At 36.5% G+C, this 21,412-nt stretch overlaps 1 protein-coding gene across 4 annotated transcripts in view; it reads left to right on the forward strand.

Moving 5' to 3' along the window:
• The window catches only part of EXOC6B (exocyst complex component 6B), a 661,647-nt gene that overhangs the window by 357,206 nt on the left and 283,029 nt on the right, over positions 1-21,412 (forward strand). For all 4 annotated transcript variants that reach the window (XM_054473677.2, XM_054473671.2, XM_063649356.1 and 1 more), the window contains exon 18: positions 11,871-12,050. In XM_054473677.2, the coding sequence (XP_054329652.1) occupies positions 11,871-12,050 (180 nt within the window). The remainder of the gene's footprint in view (positions 1-11,870; positions 12,051-21,412) is intronic.

Raw genomic sequence — 21,412 nt, forward strand, 5'->3', positions numbered from 1 at the left:
CTAAAATTCTCTTTTTTTGTTGTGTCTCTGCCAGGCTTTGGTATCAGGATGATGCTGGCCTCATAAAATGAGTTAGGGAGGATTCCCTCTTTTTCTATTGATTGGAATAGTTTCAGAAGGAATGGTACCAGCTCCTCCTTGTACCTCTGGTAGAATTCGGCTGTGAACCCATCTGGTCCTGGACTTTTTTTGGTTGGTAAGCTATTGATTATTGCCACAATTTCAGCTCCTGTTATTGGTCTATTCAGAGATTGAACTTCTTCTTGGTTTAGTCTTGGGAGGGTGTATGTGTTGAGGAATTTATCCATTTCTTCTAGATTTTCTAGTTTATTTGCATAGAGGTGTTTGTAATATTCTCTGATGGTAGTTTGTATTTCTGTGGGATCGGTGGTGATATCCCCTTTATCATTTTTTATTGCATCTATTTGATTCTTCTCTCTTTTCTTCTTTATTAATCTTGCTAGCGGTCTATCAATTTTGTTGATCCTTTCAAAAAACCAGCTCCTGGATTCATTTATTTTTTGAAGGGTTTTTTGTGTCTCTATTTCCTTCAGTTCTGCTCTGATTTTAGTTATTTCTTGCCTTCTGCTAGCTTTTGAATGTGTTTGCTCTTGCTTTTCTAGTTCTTTTAATTGTGATGTTAGGGTGTCAATTTTGGATCTTTCCTGCTTTCTCTTGTGGGCATTTAGTGCTATAAATTTCCCTCTACACACTGCTTTGAATGCATCCCAGAGATTCTGGTATGTTGTGTCTTGGTTCTTGTTGGTTTCAAAGAACATCTTTATTTCTGCCTTCATTTCGTTATGTACCCAGTAGTCATTCAGGAGCAGGTTGTTCAGTTTCCACGTAGTTGAGCGGTTTTGAGTGAGATTCTTAATCCTGAGTTCTAGCTTGATTGCACTGTGATCTGAGAGACAGTTTGTTACAATTTCTGTTCTTTTACATTTATTGAGGAGAGCTTTACTTCCAAGGATATGGTCAATTTTGGAATAGGTGTGGTGTGGTGCTGAAAAAAATGTATATTCTGTTGATTTGGGGTGGAGAGTTCTGTAGATGTCTATTAGGTCTGCTTGGTGCAGAGCTGAGTTCAATTCCTGGGTATCCTTGTTGACTTTCTGTCTCGTTGATCTGTCTAATGTTGACAGTGGGGTGTTAAAGTCTCCCATTATTAATGTGTGGGAGTCTAAGTCTCTTTGTAGGTCACTCAGGACTTGCTTTATGAATCTGGGTGCTCCTGTATTGGGTGCATATATATTTAGGATAGTTAGCTCTTCTTGTTGAATTAATCCCTTTACCATTATGTAATGGCCTTCTTTGTCTCTTTTGATCTTTGTTGGTTTAAAGTCTGTTTTATCAGAGACTAGGATTGCAACCCCTGCCTTTTTTTGTTTTCCATTTGCTTGGTAGATCTTCCTCCATCCTTTTATTTTGAGCCTATGTGTGTCTCTGCACGTGAGATGGGTTTCCTGAATACAGCACACTGATGGGTCTTGAGTCTTTATCCAATTTGCCAGTCTGTGTCTTTTAATTGGACCATTTAGTCCATTTACATTTAAAGTTAATATTGTTATGTGTGAATTTGATCCTGTCATTATGATGTTAGCTCGATGTTTTGCTCGTTAGTTGATGCAGTCTCTTCCTAGTCTCAATGGTCTTTACATTTCGGTATGATTTTGCAGTGGCTGGTACCGGTTGTGCCTTTCCATGTTTAGCGCTTCCTTCAAGAGCTCTTTTAGGGCAGGCCTGGTGGTGACAAAATCTCTCAGCATTTGCTTGTCTGTAAAGTATTTTATTTCTCCTTCACTTATGAAGCTTAGTTTGGCAGGATATGAAATTCTGGGTTGAAAATTCTTTTCTTTAAGAATGTTGAATATTGGCCCCCACTCTCTTCTGGCTTGTAGGGTTTCTGCCGAGAGATCCGCTGTTAGTCTGATGGGCTTCCCTTTGATGGTAACCCGTCCTTTCTCTCTGGCTGCCCTTAACATTTTTTCCTTCATTTCAACTTTGGTGAATCTGACACTTATGTGTCTTGGAGTTGCTCTTCTCGAAGAGTATCTTTGTGGCGTTCTCTGTATTTCCTGAATCTGAATGTTGGCCTGCCTTGCTAGATTGGGGAAATTCTCCTGGATAATATCCTGCAGAGTGTTTTCCAACTTGTTTCCATTCTCCCCATCACTTTCAGGTACACCAATCAGACGTAGATTTGGTCTTTTCACATAGTCCCACATTTCTTGGAGGCTTTGCTCGTTTCTTTTTATTCTTTTTTCTCTAAACTTCCCTTCTCGCTTCATTTCATTCATTTCATCTTCCAGGGCTGATACCCTTTCTTCCATTTGATCGCATCGGCTCCTGAGGCTTCTGCATTCTTCACGTAGTTCTCGAGCCTTGGTTTTCAGCTCCATCAGCTCCTTTAAGCACTTCTCTGTATTGGTTATTCTAGTTATACATTCTTCTAAATTTTTTTCAAAGTTTTCAACTTCTTTGCCTTTGGATTGAATATCCTCCCGTAGCTCGGAGTAATTTGATCGTCTGAAGCCTTCTTCTCTCAGCTCGTCAAAGTCATTCTCCGTCCAGCTTTGTTCCGTTGCTGGTGAGGAACTGCGTTCCTTTGGAGGAGGAGAGGTACTCTGGTTTTTAGAGTTTCCAGTTTTTCTGCTCTGTTTTTTCCCCATCTTTGTGGTTTTATCTACTTTTGGTCTTTGATGATGGTGATGTACAGATGGGTTTTTGGTGTGGATGTCCTTTCTGTTAGTTTTCCTTCTAACAGACAGAACCCTCAGCTGCAGGTCTGTTGGAGTACCTGGCCGGCCGTGTGAGGTGTCAGTCTGCCCCTGCTGGGGGGTGCCTCCCAGTTAGGCTGCTCGGGGGTCAGGGGTCAGGGACCTACTTGAGGAGGCAGTCAGCCCGTTCTCAGATCTCCAGCTGCGTGCTGGGAGAACCACTGCTCTCCTCACAGCTGTCAGACAGGGACATTTAAGTCTGCAGAGGTTACTTCTGTCTTTTTGTTTGTCTGTGCCCTGCCCCCAGAGGTGGAGCCTACAGAGGCAGGCAGGCCTCCTTGAGCTGTGGTGGGCTCCACCCAGTTCAAGCTTCCAGGCTGCTTTGTTTACCTAAGGGAGCCTGGGCAATGGCGGGCGCCCCTCCCCCAGCCTCGCTGCCGACTTGCTGCTTGATCTCAGACTGCTGTGCTAGCAATCAGCGAGACTCCGTGGGCGTAGGACCCTCTGAGCCAGGTGCGGGCTATACTCTCCTGGGGCACCGTTTCCTAAGCCCGTCGGAAAAGCACAGTATTCGGGTGGGAGTGGCCCGATTTTCCAGGTGCCTTCTGTCACCTCTGGAAGGGGAACTCCCTGACCCCTTGCGCTTCCCGAGTGAGGCAATGCCTCGCCCCTGCTTCGGCTGGCGCACGGTGCGCTCACCCACTGACCTGCGCCCACTGTCTGGCACTCCCTAGTGAGATGAACACGGTATCTCAGATGGAAATGCAGAAATCACCCGTCTTCTGCGTCGCTCGCGCTGGGAGCTGTAGACCGGAGCTGTTCCTATTCGGCCATCTTACCAATCACTTTGAATCGATTTAATTCTTTACTTAAAATATATAGACTGGTTGAATGGATTAAAAAAACATGATCTAGCCATACGCTGCCTACAAGAAACATAACTCACCTTTAAAGATGCATATAAACTGAAAATAAAGGGATAGAAAAAGATATTTCATGCAAATGTTAACAAAAAATGAGCAGGCATAACTATACTCAGATATAATACTTAAATAAAAAACAGTAAGAAAAAGACAAAGAAGGTCATTATATAATGATAATGGGATCAATCTAGCAAGAGGATGTAACACCAAATCCATATTGGCATCCAACACTGGAGCACCTAGATTCATAAAGCAAATATTGCCATATCTAAATAAAAAGATGAACTCTGATATAATAAAATTGTGGCACTTTAACACCCCACTGCCAGCACTAAACAGGTCATTGAGACAGATAATCTGAAAAGAAACATTTGTTTTAAACTGGACTTTAGACCAAAAGGACTTAACAGACATTTAGAGAACATCTTTTCCAACAATAACAGAATACACATTCTTCTCATCAGCACAAGGAACATTCTCCAAGATAGAGCATATATTAAGCCACAAAACAAATCTCAACAAATTTTTGAAATTCAAAATCACATCAAGTATATTCCCAGATCACAATGGTGTAAAACTAGAAATCAATACCAAGAGAAACATTGGAAACTATACAAATACATGGAAATTAAACAACATGCTCCTGAACAACCATTAGTTCAATGAAGAAATTAATATGGAAATAAATGTTTTTTGGAACAAATGAAATGGAAACACAACATATCACAACCTGTGGGACACAACAAAAGCAGTACTAAAAGGGAAGTTCATAGCAATAAGCATCTACATCAAAAAGCAGAAATATTTCAAATAAACAATCTAACAATGTACCTCAAGGAACAGGAAGGCAGCAACAAACCAAATCCACAATATCAGAAGGAAATAATGCAGATCACAGTAGAACTGAAAAGAAAAATATGGAAAGGTGAATGAAACAAAAAGTTGGTTCTTTGAAAAGGTAAAATTGATAGCAACCACTAGCTAGACTAACCAAGAAGAGTACAGTGAAGACTCAAATAAAATTATAAATGAAAACAGAGACATTATAACTGATGCCACAGAAACAGAAAAGATCATCAGGGACTCTTATGAACAACTATATGCTAACCAGTGGAAAATCCATAGGAAATGGATGAATACTTGGAAATGTACAACCTACTAAGATTGAATCAGGAAGGAATGGAAAACCTGAACAGACCAATAATAGGCAGTGAGATTGAAGCAGTAATAAATAGTATCTGAACAAAGAAAAGCCCAGAACCAGGTGGATTCACCACCAGATTCCACCAAACATATAAGAATAACTCATACCAATCCTCCTGAAACTGTTCCAAAAAATTAGGGGGAGAACTCTCCCTAACTTATTCTGTAAGGCTAGCATTACCCTGATACCAAAACCAGAAAAGGAACAACAAAAAACTACATACCAATGTTCTTGATGAAAATAGATGCAAAAATTATCAGCAACATACTAGAAAACTGAATTCAATTAAAAGATAATGTACGATGATCAAGTGGGATTTAGACCAAGGGTGCAAGGATGGTTTAGTATATGCAAATAAGTAAATGTGAAACTTCACATCAACAGAATGAAGGGCAAAAACCATATGGTCATCTTAATAGATGCAGAAAAAGCATTTGATAAAATTCAACATCCCTTCACAATTAAAACTCCCAACAAGCCAAATATAGAAGGAACATACCTCAAAATAATAAAGGCCACATATAGCAGACCCACAGCTAACACCATCCTGAATGGGAAAAGGTTGACTGCCTTTCCTTTAAGAATGGGCAAAAGCTGGAACCATTCCCCAGGACAAGGATGCTCATTCTCACTACTCCTATTAAACATAGTATTGGAGGTCTGAGCTAGGACAGTCAGAAGAGAAAGAAATAAAAGGCATCCAAATTGGAAAACAGGAAGTCAAATTGTCCTTCTTTGCTGATGATACGATCTTTCATTTAGAAAAACTAAAAGGCTCCATCTAGACCTAAAACCATAAAAACCCTAGAAGAAAACCTAGGCAATACCATTCAGGACATAGGCATGGGCAAGGACTTCATGTCTAAAATACCAAAAGCAATGGCAACAAAAGCCAAAATTGACAAATGGGATCTCATTAAACTAAAGAGCTTCTGCACAGCAAAAGAAACTACCATCAGAGTGAACGGGCGACCTACAGCATGGGAGAAAATTTTTTCAATCTACTCATCTGACAAAGGGCTAATATCCAGAATCTACAATAAACTCAAACAAATTTACAAGAAAAAAACAACCCCATCAAAGAGTGGGTGAAGGATATGAACAGACACTTCTCAAAAGAAGACATTTATGCAGCCAAAAGGCACATGAAAAAATGCTCAGCATCACTGGCCATCAGAGAAATGCAAATCAAAACCACAATGAGATACCATCTCACACCAGTTAGAATGGCGATCATTAAAAAGTCAGGAAACAACAGGTGCTGGAGAGGATGTGGAGAAATAGGAACACTTTTACACTGTTGGTGGGACTGTAAACTAGTTCAACCATTGTGGAAATCAGTGTGGTGACTCCTCAAGGATCTAGAACTATAAATACCATTTGACCCAGCCATCCCATTACTGGGTATATACCCAAAGGATTACAAATCATGCTGCTATAAAGACACACACCCACGTATGTTTATTGCGGCACTATTCACAACAGCAAAGACTTGGAACCAACCGAAATGTCCAACAATCATAGACTGGATCAAGAAAAGTTGGCACATATACACCATGGAATACTATGCAGCCATAAAAAATGATGAGTTCATGTCCTTTGTAGGGACATGGATGAAGCTGGAAACCATCATTCTCAGCAAACTACAGCAAGGACAAAAAACCAAACACTGCATGTTCTCACTCATTGGTGGGAATTGAACAATGAGAACACATGGACACAGGAAGGGGAACATCACACGCTGGGGCCTGTTGTGGGGTAGGGGGAGTGGGGAGGGATAGCATTAGGAGATATACCTAATGCTAAATGATGAGCTAATGGGTGCAGCACACCAACATGGCACATGTATACATATGTAACAAACCTGCACGTTGTGCACATGTACCCTAAAACTTAAAGTATAAAAAAAAAAAAACCTCTTAGAGCTGATAAACAAATTCAGTAAAGTTGCAGGATATAAAATAAACATACAAAAATCAGTAACCTTTTTATTCTTCAATAATGAAACAGTAAAAAAGAAATCAAGAAGGCAGTCCCATTTACAATAGCTTCAAAAACATTAGAATACCTAGGAATAAGTTTAACCAGGGAGGTGAAAAATGTCCGCAATGAAAACTACAAAACACTGATGAAAGAAATGGAAGAGGACACAAACAAATGGAAAGAAATACCATACTTATATATCAGAAGAATTAATATCGTTAAAATGACCATACTTCCCCAAGCAATCTATAGATTCAATGCAATCCCTAACGAAGTATCAGTGTCATCTTTTACAGAAACAGAAAAAACAATCATAAAATTCATAGGGAACTAAAAAAAGAACACGAATAGCCAAAACAATTCTGAGCAAAATCTAAAAGTACATACAAATAAATGAGGGATTGAAGTATGGTTAGGAATACGTGAATGATTAGTACTGGAAAATTTTTCAAAGTTACTTACTACTTTAGAAGATCAAAGAAGGAAAAATATGAGTATTTTGAAAGATACTAAAATCTTATTTTATACGATAACATCTATTCTCATTAAAATTTCTGGAATACTTCTACTGTAACTGACAAATCCAGGAGGCAGAAAAATCAGTGTGTATATAGTTGAAATGACTGACACCATCAATCAAGTGAATCTAATGGACATTTATAGAATGTTTTATCCAACAACAACTTACACAAAATATTCACCAAGACACACCATGTTCTAGGCAATAGAACATCCTTTAAATAGGAATTATACTAACATTCCTATCAGACCATATGAAATTAAACTAGAAATGAGTAACAGAAAGATAGAAAATATCAAATTATTTGGAGATTAAACAACATATTTCAAAATAAAACATGGTCAAAGAAAAAGTCTTAAGAGAAATATTTCAAAATAAACGAGAATTAAAATACAACTTATTATAATTTGTGAGATGCAGTGAAAGCATTACTCAGAGGGAAATTTGTACCATTAGTAGCATATATTAGAAGAAAGATCTAAATTTAATAATCTATATTTACACCATAGGAAACTAGGCAAAGAACAATTTAAATCTAAAGTGAGCAATAATAATAATACCAATAATGAAAATTAGAGCAGAAATCAATGAAAATGAAAACCAGTAGAGAAAATCAGTAGAGAAAATCCTGGATGGATGAATAGGTGGAATTCAGTAGATTTTTAGGGCAGTGAAACTATCTAAATGATACTGTAATGGTGAATTAGTGACATTATGCATTTTTAAGTACCCACAGAACTTGGTATCACAATGATTACACCCTAATGTAAACTAGGGACTTTAGTTGATAATAAAATATCAATATTGTTTCATTAATTGTAAAAATTGTACCACACCAATTTTAAATAGGGGTAGTAGCATGGAGGGTAGTGGTATATACAAAGGCAGTGTACTTTCTGCTTAAGTTTTCTTTAAACCTAAAACACTAAAAAATAAAGACTATTAATGAAAAAGACTTTTAGCAAAACAGAAATTCAAGGACACCTTAAGATTATTATACAAGTAATGTAAATATGAAAGTATAGAAGTGCTCATTGAAATATTTAGAAGACCTGTTGAAAAACTATAAAACATCGAAGAAAAAATTGAAGAAATAAACAAAAAGATATCCTAGTTTGTGGATTGAAGAATTAACATTGTTAGAATTTCCATATTACCCCAAGTGATCTACATATTCAATGGAATCCCTATTCAAATTCTAATGCATTTTTCGTAGGAATAAAGTAAACAATAGTAAGATTCATATGGGACCACTAAGACTCCAAATAGCAAAAGCAATCTTGAGCAGAAAGAACAAAGCTGGAGGCATCAGTCTACCTGACTTCAAAATCTACTACAGGTTATAATAATCAAAATAGCATGATTCTGGCATAAAAACATACAGACCAGTGGAACAAAATAACCCTGACATAATCCTACTCATGTACAGTCAGTTAATTTTTGCCAAAGATGCCAAGAACACACAAAAGGGGAAAGGATAGTCTCTGAAAAAATAAGTGGTGTTGAGAAAACTGGATATCCACATTTACAAGAATGAAATTTGTTCCTCATCTCACACCATAGATAAAAATCAACATAAAATGGATTAAAGACTTAAACATAAGACCTGAAACTAAAATTACTACAAAATAATATAGGGAAAAATCTCCATAACATTGGTCTGGGCAATGATTTTTTTTAAGCTATGACCCCAAAAGCGCAGGCAACAAATGTAAAAAAAGACAAATGAGATTGATTATATCAAACAGGAAAGCTTTTGCACAGCAAAGAAAACAATCAACAGTTGAAGGATAACCTACAAAATGGCAGAACAGGCAGGGCATGGTGGCTCACGCCTGTAATCCCAGCACTTTAGGAGGCTGAGGCGGGTGAATCACTTGAGGTCAAGAGTTCGAGACCAGCCTGGCCAACATGGTGAAACCCAATCTCTACTAAATATACAAAAATTAGCCAGGCATAGTGGCACACACCTGTAATCCCAGCTACTCGGGAGGGTGAGGCAGGAGAATCGCCTGAAGCTGGGAGATGGAGGTTGCAGTGAGCCAAGAGTGTGCCACTTCACTCCAGCCTAGGTGACAGAGTGAGACTCTATCTCAAAAAAAAAAAAGAATGGCAGAATATATTTGCAAATGATACAGCTGGCAAGGCGTGCATTTCTAGAATATATAAAGAACTAAAATGGTTCAATAGCAAGAAAACAACCCGATGAGAAAATGGGCAAAGCTTTTGAATAGACATTTCTCAAGAGAAGACATACAAGCGACCAAGAGGTATATGAAAGAATATTCAACATCATTAGTCATCAGAAAAATGCAAACTAAAACCACAATGGTATATGATTTTCCACCTGTTAGGGTGACTATTATCAAAAAGACAAATGGTAAGTATTGGAGAGGGTGTGGAGAAAAGGGAACCCTTGTATGGTGTTGGGAATGTAAATTAGTATAGCCATTGTGGAAAACAGTATGGAGGTTCCCCCAAAAATTAAAAATAGAACTATCATATGTTTCAGCAATCCCACTACTGGGTATATTTCCAGAGGAAGTGAAATCAGTATGTCATCGAGATATCTGCACTTCCATGTTCATTGCAACATTTCCCACAATAGCCAAGATATTGATTTGACCTAAGTGTCTGTCAACTGGTGAATGCATAAAGAAAATGTAGTATGTATACAGAATGCAATACTATACAGTCTTACAAAAGAAGGAAATCCTGCCATTTGCAACAGCATGGAAACCTCATGGAGACATTGTATTAAGTGAAATAAGGCAGGCATAGAAAGAAGAATATGCATGATCTCATACGTAGCACCTAAAAATGTTGAATTCATAGAAACAGAAAATAGAATGATAGTTACCAGAGCTGGGGAATATGGCTGGGGAGTTTTTGGTCAAAGGATAGAAATTTTCAGTTAGATAGAAGGAATTATTTCAAGAGATCTATTCTATAACATGATGATTATAGTTAATAACTGTGTTATATTCTTGAAAAATGCTAGCAGAGTACTTTTAAGTATTCCTACCTTATAAAATAAGTATGTGAGGTAATGCATATGTTAATTATTAGGTTGGTACGAAAGTAATTGTGGTTTTTGGCATTAAAAGCAGTTTCTTTTGCATCAAACTTAGCTCAATTTAGCCATTTCAGTGTATACATATTTCAAAACATCAAGTTGTACATGACAAATATATAATTTTTGTATAATTTTTATTTATCAATCAAATTTTATAAAGCATTGTTCACATTAGTAAACATAGGCACCAACTATGTTATACTATGTAAATATATTACAAAATTATTCTGGCTTTTAAAACGTGAAAATGTAGAGGGCAGTACAAATTACAGAGAAATTTGGGAGATATAATTTACAGAACTCATTTTCTGACTGTGGAGGAAAGAATGGAATTTAAGATCTTGCTTAGATCTCTGCCTTGATCTGAGTTGAACAGGTAAAGAGTGGTAAATATGGTGAGTCTCAACCTGGACCTACTTATTTCTTTTCTTTTCTTTTTTTTTGAGATGGAGTCTTGCTCTGTCGCCCAGGCTGGAGTGCAGTGGCATAATCTTGCCTCACTGCAACCTCTGCCTCCTGGGTTCAAGCAACTGTCCTGCCTCAGCCTCCTGAGTAGCTGGGATTACAGGCTCCCACCACCACACCCAGCTAATTTTTGTATTTTTAGTAGAGACAGGGTTTCACCATGTTGGCCAGGCTGGTCTCGAACTCCTGACCTCAAGTGATCCACCCACTTCGGCCTCCCAAAGTTCTGGTATTACACGCACGAGCCACTGCGCCTGGGCACTTATTTCAAAGTTTGTCTGGGTCAGAGATGTCCATGAAACACTTGCATATATGATTCTTGAATTAGAATGATTTTGGAGTAGATCTGTACTGAAGATAGAGATACTGGAAGCTATTGGATTTAATTAAATCATCCAAAGAAAGTGATTTGTGTCCAGAGAAGTAAAAGGAAATCCAGGGGGAAAACCATCTCATGAATTCCACGGGAAGACAGAGTTTTAAATAGGGAGTATTTAACAGAAGTTAAGGAAGATCAGACTGAAAGTGAATATTGAATGTGGTGGCAGGTACTTCATAAGTTACTCTGCAGAAGTCTGTGTTGATGGAATTTTAGCATTGGAATACTGGTTATTGTGGAGTAATGTATGATCATTTGTCCTGAAAATATTTTTGTAAGAATATTAATCTCACCATACTTCTTAGAGCCTTTAATATGCTAGTGTATGAATCATGAATCTTTTATATAGGTATCTCAAACTTATATGATCTGGGCATTCTGCTTTCATTTTAGCATCTCTCAGGATGCAAACAAAAAATTAGAAAAAACCTACACAATGGTTTTGAAAAAGAAAAAAATTAAAGAAGACTGTGATATGACTCAGTATTCCCAGTTATATTCCCAGTTACTTAATGGATATGTCAGATGGCTCTAAGCTCATAGAAATTTCTGCCCATATTGAAATCTGAGTGATTTTTCAAATTTTATATTTTTTCACAGGATGCTAGACATGCAGCTGAAGAAGAGATTTACACCAACTTAAACCAGAAGATTGACCAGTTCCTACAGCTGGCAGACTATGACTGGATGACCGGAGATTTGGGCAACAAAGCTAGTGATTACCTGGTAGACCTCATTGCCTTTCTTCGTAGCACCTTTGCTGTATTCACACACCTTCCTGTAAGTGACAGTTGCTCTTACTTTGTCCTTTATATATAAAAAGATTTCCTTATAATTTAGTTTGGTGAAAGATGTTAGTTTCTGCTGTAACTACCCATGAAGATTTTCAGTATATAAAAGCTCATGCTATATTTATTAACCTTTAATGATATGTAGAGGCTACTTCCATCATTTTTTCATTGACCTTTGCATTTTTTTCATCTAAAAATGGTTCCTGGTATTATGTCTGCTTATCTTCCTATGATGTTCAAGGTAATTAGTACAAAGACAATATAAAAGCCTTGGTAGAATTAAAAAAAGAAACTTAGTTAGAATTTCAGATATGTATATTTTAGTTTTAGAATATTTTTTAACTTTTTTATATAAACTGAAATTCTTTGATGAAATGCTCCATCTTTTTTATCTAATTTGTCTATGTTTTCTCTGTTTTCTTAAGCATATTAATTATAGACATGCAAAATCATTCTTTACTACTTCTTATATATATTATACATACATATTGGTGGATTTTTTTTCTCTTGGTTTTCAGTGATATGATCCTCTCTCTTTCTAATATTTTTCGGTTGGTGTTAGACATTGTATAAAATATGTAGAGATTCCAGGTGGTGTTGTCTTCCACCAGAAAAGGTTCATGTTTTCCTTTACTTAGTAAATAGAATGGGCAGGTGGGTTGTGGTTTGAAGCTGACCATCTTAGTACCATCATGGACTGATTTGGGTTAATATTGGGTTGCAGTTGTAGTGTACTTTGTTTGCTCTTGTTGGTAGGATATGGCTCTGCAGAGCTTTTAAAAACTGCCTGATATGTCATTGTCTTTTTAGCACCAAAGAGGACTATAGAAATTCCTGCTCTTCACAGAAACCTTGTCTATTCAGCCTCCTGTACTCTTTCGTTTTAGAATCTGGCAAATGTCTTGAGAAGGAGACTTAGCAGTACCCAGTATCAGCAATTGCTGACAGGAAAAAAAGTGTTGGGGATTGTCAGTGTTACTTTACCATCCCTAATGAGGTTTCAGCTCCTATGTGATCTGAATGTTTGTGTACCCCAAAAAATCATATGTTGAATCTAATAACCAGTGTGATTACATTAGGAGGTGAGGCCTTGGGAGGTGATAGATTATGACGGTAGAGCCTCACAAATGGGATTAGTATACTTATAAAAGAGACTTAAGAGAGCTGCCTTGTTCCTTGTGGCCACGTGAGGATACCGGGATACAGGAAGAAGACTCCTTTTTTATTTCGCACTAGGAAATAGGCCTTCATCAGACACTGAATCTGCTGGTACCTTGATGTTGGACTTCCATGCCTCCAGAACTGTGAGAATTCTTTTGTTTATAAGCTACCAGTCTATGGGATTTTGTTACATTATTCTGAATGGACTAAGATAGCTCCTGTCATTTTTAGGCATTCTCCTACTAGTGAGTCTTTTTCTCTGAAACACTGTGAAACTGTGAGAAATCTCCTTGCTTTTCAAAAATTTTGGCTTAAACCCTTATTTTCCTCAGCCATTTAGCTTTAGAATTCAGTAAATATCTTGAGGGTAAAACTAGTCCTCAAACCTCTAACTGTGGCACTCTAGTCTGTTGGAAGCAGCAAAGATTCCAAGTTTTTTTCACCCCCTAGTAGTTAGTCTCTGCCTGGTTTTAAGATTCTCAGTCTGTTGCCCTTGCCTAGGTTCCTCAAATGCCCACAAGGAAAGCTGCAGATTTTCACCTCAACTTTAAAAGGTTCTGTCCTCTCTGCAGTTTTATTCCCTTTAGTCTTCATTGCTTCACAGCACCTGATGCCTTTTAATATGTTTTTTCTACATGTTTTACTTCCTCTCCTAGTTGTTCCTAGTGGGAGCATTTACCTGCAGAAAATTATGTCATTTTGTCTAGCTTTATCCTGATACCAAAGCCAGACAAAAAGAGCACACACAAAAAAACTATGAGTTAATCTCACAATTATGGATAAAAATACAATAAATAAAATTTTAGCAAGTCAATTCCAAGTGTTTTAAGAAAGTAATTTTGTACTAGTGTGTAGGATTTATTCTAGAAACGCAAGGATGGTTTGATATTTTAAAAAATCTGTTAATATAATTTATCACATTACTAGGTGAAGGAGATAAAGTTTCTTGATGTAGTCTAGAAAGACATTTTATTACATCCAGGCTACATTCTTGATTTAAAAACAAAGTTTACTAAGTTCCAAGCAGTATAATATTTTAATAACATAATAAAGAACATCTGTTTGAAATTTAGTGGCCACCGTAGATTTAACAGTAGAACAATAAAACATTTATTTTCATTGACATCAGGAATTGGGTGAAGATGCTTCTCACCAACACTTTAGAAGTTCTATAAAATAAATGTAAAAAAAGAATAAATTACATTATAATGAGCCATGCATATCTTAGTCCATTCCTGCTCCCATAACAAGATACTTTAGACTGAGAAATTTATAAACAACAGAAATTTGTTTCTCACAGTTCTGGAGGCTGAAAAGTCCAATATTAAGATGTCAGCAGATTCAGTGTCTGATAAAGTCCTGTTACTCATAAATGGCACCTCTGTATCCTTACATGGCAGAGAAGGCAAAAAGGACAGACTCACTCCCCCAATCCCTTCTGTAAGGCACTAATACAATTAATGAGTGATGTAATCACTTTTGAAAAGCCCTCCCCCACAAAAATTAAAAATTAAAAAAATATATAAAAGTTGCATTGGGGATTAAATTTCAATATGAATTTTGGCAAGGCTCAAACATTTCAAACCATAGCACATGCATATTATTATTCATAGGTTATTATTATCCAAATAGAACATACTAAAAATTCGTTAAGACCAATAAGAGTTTAGGTTAGATGATTCACTTAGAAAACAAATAAACTTTTCTTATATTAGCAATGCCCACATAGAAAATATATTGTTAAAAGTGTCTTATTTACTATTGGGACATAGATATAATTTTTCTATGCAGCTGCTTAGCAAGTAAATTTAGAAATAATGTGACAATATCACAGAGTAATATAAAAGAGACTTTCTTATGCACAAATATATATGGTATTCCAGGATGAGAATATTTCGTTTTGTAGAAAGTTTTTTCAAATTTAATCTAATTGCAGTGAGTATCAGGTAAATTTATTTAGGGAGGAATCTTAATGAAATAATTCTGAAATTCATTTGTAAGCAAAAATGGACAATATTTGGTAAAAAATGATAACATGAACATAATTTGTAACTCTATTAATAAGACATACATATTAAGCTTGTGTGATATTTTTGACTATAAACTACTCAGAAATAAGAAAATGGTAACATTCCTTATTTATAAGAAATACTTGTGGAAATAGGTATTTTCATATTTGCTGCTAGGGGTCTAGTTGTTGTAGTCTTTTTGGAGTCAGTTTTTCAATATGCCTCAGAAACCCCTTAAAATGTGCTTACCTTTTTACTATGTAATTCCCCTTTTAGAATTTGAACTTAATGAAATAATCGTGATTATATGATAATATTCAGATATAACTATATTTAATACGATGTATTTTGTATAGCGAGGAGTAGGTATAAATTAAAAATCCAACAAACAAATGTGTTCACAAACTAAATTATTGTATATTCATATAATGTGATATTCATTCATTAAATTAATGTAAATTTATATTTATTCATTAAAAATATATTCATTATTTCTTAACTGGAAAAACAGATGTGATCTTATTTTAATTAATACATATATACACAAATTAAATATCTATATTATGTACAGTGTAAGTCTAGAATTGTATACTCCATGGTTTATCCTTATTTTTTTTTTATTTTATTATTATTATACTTTAAGTTTTAGGGTACATGTGCACAGTGTGCAGGTTAGTTACATATGTATACATGTGCCATGCTGGTGTGCTGCACCCATTAACTCGTCATTTAGCATTAGGTATATCTCCTAATGCTATCCTTCCCCACTCCCCCTACCCCACAACAGTCCCCAGAGTGTGATGTTCCCCTTCCTGTGTCCATGTGTTCTCATTGTTCAATTCCCACCAATGAGTGAGAACATGCGGTGTTTGGTTTTTTGTCCTTGCGATAATTTACTGAGAATGATGATTTCCAATTTCATCCATGTCCCTACAAAGGACATTAACTCATCATTTTTTATGGCTGCATAGTATTCCATGGTGTATATGTGCCACATTTTCTTAATCCAGTCTATGATTGTTGGACATTTGGGTTGGTTCCAAGTCTTTGCTATTGTGAATAATGCCGCAATAAACATACGTGTGCATGTGTCTTTATAGCAGCATGATTTATAGTCCTTTGGGTATATACCCAGTAATGGGATGGCTGGGTCAAATGGTATTTCTAGTTCTAGATCCCTGAGGAATCGCCACACTGACTTCCACAATGGTTGAACTAGTTTACAGTCCCACCAGCAGTGTAAAAGTGTTCTTATTTCTCCACATCCTCTCCAGCACCTGTTGTTTCCTGACTTTTTAATGATCGCCATTCTAACTGGTGTGAGATGGTATCTCATTGTGGTTTTGATTTGCATTTCTCTGATGGCCAGTGATGCTGAGCATTTTTTCATGTGTCTTTTGGCTGCATAAATGTCTTCTTTTGAGAAGTGTCTGTTCATGTCCTTTGCCCACTTTTTGATGGGGTTGTTTGTTTTTTTCTTGAAAATTTGTTTGAGTTCATTGTAGATTCTGGATATTAGCCCTTTGTCAGATGAGTAGGTTGCAAAAATTTTCTCCCATTTTGTAGGTTGCCTGTTCACTCTGATGGTAGTTTCCTTTGCTGTGCAGAAGCTCTTTAGTTTAATTAGATCCCATTTGTCAATTTTGGCTTTTGTTGCATTGCTTTTGGTGTTTTAGACATGAAGTCCTTGCCCATGCCTATGTCCTGAATGGTAATGCCTAGGTTTTCTTCTAGGGTTTTTATGGTTTTAGGTCTAACATTTAAGTCTTTAATCCATCTTGAATTAATTTTTGTATAAGCTGTAAGGAAGGGATCCAGTTTCAGCTTTCTACATATGGCCAGCCAGTTTTCCCAGCACCATTTATTAAATATGGAATCCTTTCCCCATTGCTTGTTTTTGTCAGGTTTGTCAAAGATCAGATAGTTGTAGATATGCGGCGTTATTTCTGAGAGCTCTGTTCTGTTCCATTGATCTATATCTCTGTTGTGGTACTAGTACCATGCTGTTTTGGTTACTGTAGCCTTGTAGTATAGTTTGAAGTCAGGTAGTGTGATGCCTCCAGCTTTGTTCTTTTGGCTTAGGATTGACTTGGCGATGCGGGCTCTTTTTTGGTTCCATATGAACTTTAAGGTAGTTTTTTCCAATTCTGTGAAGAAAGTCATTGGTAGCTTGATGGGGATGGCATTGAATCTATAAATTACCTTGGGCGGTATGGCCATTTTCATGATATTGATTCTTCCTACCCATGAGCATGGAATGTTCTTCCATTTGTTTGTATCCTCTTTTATTTCATTGAGCAGTGGTTTGTAGTTCTCCTTGAAGAAGTCCTTCACGTCCCTTGTAAGTTGGATTCCTAGGTATTTTATTCTCTTTGAAGCAATTGTGAATGGGAGTTCACTCATGATTTGGCTCTCTGTTTGTCTGTTACTGGCGTATAAGAATGCTTGTGATTTTTGTACATTGATTTTGTATCTTGAGACTTTGCTGAAGTTGCTTATCAGCTTAAGGAGATTTTGGGCTGAGACAATGGGGTTTTCTAGATATACAATCATGTCATCTGCAAACAGGGACAATTTGACTTCCTCTTTTCCTAATTGAATACCCTTTATTTCCTTCTCCTGCCTAATTGCCCTGGCCAGAACTTCCAACACTATGTTGAATAGGAGTGGCGAGAGAGGGCATCCCTGTCTTGTGCCAGTTTTCAAAGGGAATGCTTCCAGTTTTTGCCCATTCCATATGATATTGACTGTGGGTTTGTCATAGGTAGCTCTTATTATTTTGAGATCCGTCCCATCAATACCTAATTTATTGAGAGTTTGTAGCATGAAGGGTTGTTGAATTTTGTCAAAGGCCTTTTCTGCATCTATTGAGATAATCATGTGGTTTTTGTCTTTTGTTCTGTTTATATGCTGGGTTTATCCTTTTTTCTATGTAGCTTTTAGGTTTTCCTTTTTGTTTGTGTTTTTAGAAAATGTTTTCTGAATTGAAACATCTGCAGCTTTTATAATGCTGGGGGTATGTGGAGGTGATATTTAGAGTAATTGTTTTCCACCTCAAGAATTATTGTGTTTAATTACTAATTTATATTTTTAAATTGCTTTTGCCAGCCCACCTGTCCCCATTTCATCATGCTGTCATATTTGAGCAGCACACTTTGTACTCCTTACTTTAACCTCTAGGTCATTTAGAAGCAGTAATGTGGATCAAACTGGTGCTTGTCTGAATTAAAGTACATGCTTTTACCTGTAGAGTTGTCAACTTTCTTGCAAGGCTATACTGTAAATAACTAGTTGAGGTTTATTTCCCCCTCTTTTGTTTATTCGAAACTGCCATTTTTACCTAAATACTATAAAACGTCTCAGTGTGGATAGAGTTGATTCTACCACTCATGCTGTAGAACCACTTACCATGTACCATTCAGAATCAAAGTAGGAAGTAACTGACAGGCTTAAGTCCTCAATATTGCTTCCATTGGTGCCATATTTCTGTCTTGTCTACACTTTTCTGAAGCTACACTTTTAAAATTAATTGGATTCACCAACCATTATATTCTCTTGAATCAGATGACTTCTTAAACTACCCCATCTGGGTTTCCACAAAAGAGATTGCCTAACATTTGTGTTTATCTTACCTAGAATGCTAGATAATTTCCTCATGGAACCCTGTATTAGTCACAAAACAGAGCTGTGTCTAAGATTTGCCCTTGGGCATTATTAGAGAAAGAATGGGAGAGAAAAGCGTTTGTTTCTGAAAAAGAACCCAAATCATTTGTCTTTTACTTACTATAAATATTTTCTTTTCATATTTGAAATTCCCTGACAGAAGTGGCTGTCTCTCAGAGAGGGATTGATTGATAGAAAAAATGTATATAGAGAGGACTGGAAAGACAAGGCAAATTCTGTCTTGTTCTCTTACATTTTGGAATCCCCAGTTTCTCTTAATTCTCAGGGATATTTTACCGCATCACAGCAGCAACATAGCCAACGGAATAGGTCAGTGTCTAGAAGTGTGTTTGTGTGTGACACAGAGAGAGAGAGAGAGAGGGAGAATCCGAGTGTGTTTGTTTGTAGATTATTCTCATTGTTAGATAGTCAGTGGTCAGAGGGGAAAATTGTTTAATTTTGCAACTGTTTTTTCCTTGAAGTTTTTGTGACTTAGGCAGCCTGCCTATCTTCATGAGGCACCCAGAAATGATTATAATAATATTTTCCACATTTAGAGTTTTTAAATCTTACTGTTTCCCTTGAGTTAACAGATGAGGTAAGTACACACACATTTTTTTTTCAGACTTCAGTTGTATAATTTTCAATTGCCTGCACAGTTACCCATTTTGCATGCTCAGCATAAGAGCATGTTTTTGAGAATTTATTCTTGTTATCCTGATAATTATCTTTCAGAAATGCTTAAGAGAGGAAATGCTGTCTCAAGTAACAGACCCAGAAGATGGAATCCTGAGTTTGTTTTCTCTCTCTGCTGTTAATGTTAATTTGTATGACATAGGGTAAGATCTCTCATAGCCCACCTTGGTTTGTGGGTTAAGCGTGGAAATTCTCCTAGTTTCTTTGTCTAGTAATACAATGATACCTATCCCTGGCCTTACTTTCTGTTGGGTCATCCTTAAGAGAAAATTATTTTCTACATATAAGTTTCTGAAATTCTTCCCATTTAAAGCCCTTTCAAAACTGACATTTCTTTTAGTACTCAATTTATTTCCAGAAATTGCTGCCATCTCCGACCTAACCAAATGATGCTGCTACTGAAGAACTGTCAGTACAAACTGTCAGTACTCCCATTAAGTACAAAATCTTTTCTGTGTCCATCAAGACTTTTCATCATGGGACCTTAAACTACCTTTCTGTCTTTTTCTCTGTCTCTGTCTCTGTTTTCTATTTACCAAAGATTCTCCTCCCATAATGAAGTAATGCTGTTAAGCACACCCAACTGTTTTCTAACCCGGGTCTTTTTTTTTTTTTTATCCCATGCCTTTCGTCTACTTTTACTGCTTTTGCCCTTTAACTATGTGTGTTGAAAATCTTACATACTTCAAGGTTCATTTCAAGTACCACACCTTCTATGAGGCCTTACCAGTTCTCCTAACCAGATGTGACATCTTCCTTTGTGGCACTTTTTAAAATGACACTAATTAAATTTTACCTTGGGCTGGATGTGTCATTCATTTGTGTACTTTATTCAGGAAAGGAGACAATGGTAATTAAAGCATCTGCTGTGTTCCAAATGCTTTACATGTGTTATATGTCATCCCAGTTGATGAGGACTCAAAATACCCCAATCAGATAAGTATTAATATTATTATTACATTTTATGATGAGACCATAAACTCAAGGAGGATATGTACTTTGTAAGGGATATAGCAAATAGGTGAAAGGGTTAGGATTTAAACAAATTTATTTGACTTAAAATTTTTTCCATTATACCATCCTGTCTATTAGACTGATTGCCAACTATGGACTTGTGAACCCGGTGGATAAAGACCTTGTCCTATTCATCTGTATTTCTGTGTGTAGTGCAGCAGCTTGCATGAAATAGTACATAGTAAGTTTTTATGGAGTTTATCTGTTTTGAATAATAAAGTAACTGCATTCCTGCCTGGTCATTGACAATCATTTTTGGGTCATATGTCATTAAAATTAACCATTTAATTATAGAAAAGAGAAGTCAAAAGCTATTATTTTGAGATAATGACCAAAAGTTTGCTTAGGTTGAAATTCTGAATTGGTCTTTCTCCTTCCATATTCTCTTGTTTCTCCAAATAAGAAAGAGTATGTTTTTCAAGTGACAGAATTTTAATTATAAAATACTTTGCATTCATTATTACTTAGTAATGTTCACATTTCTTTTATATGTCATTATCCCATTTCTTTTTTCAAAAAAGCAACCTCTATGATATACGGACAGTCACTATTTTCCCCATTTAACAAATATGGAAACTGAGGCCTAACAGGGTCTTGCCCAGAGGTCAGAAAATTAATCAATAGTGGGGCTAGATCCTAGGTCATTTTACCTTGCGTCATGCTCTTTTCACTATATCAAGCTGTCTCTTAACATTTAAAAATAGCTACTATCTTTTGAGTACATACCATATACGAGGTACTGTGCAAAGTGTCCTCTCCCTCTCTGTCTCTCTCTTTTTCTTTCTCTCTCTCTGTGTGTATATACATA

The sequence above is a fragment of the Pongo pygmaeus genome, chromosome 12, assembly GCF_028885625.2.
Source record: "Pongo pygmaeus isolate AG05252 chromosome 12, NHGRI_mPonPyg2-v2.0_pri, whole genome shotgun sequence".
NCBI lineage: Eukaryota > Metazoa > Chordata > Mammalia > Primates > Hominidae > Pongo > Pongo pygmaeus.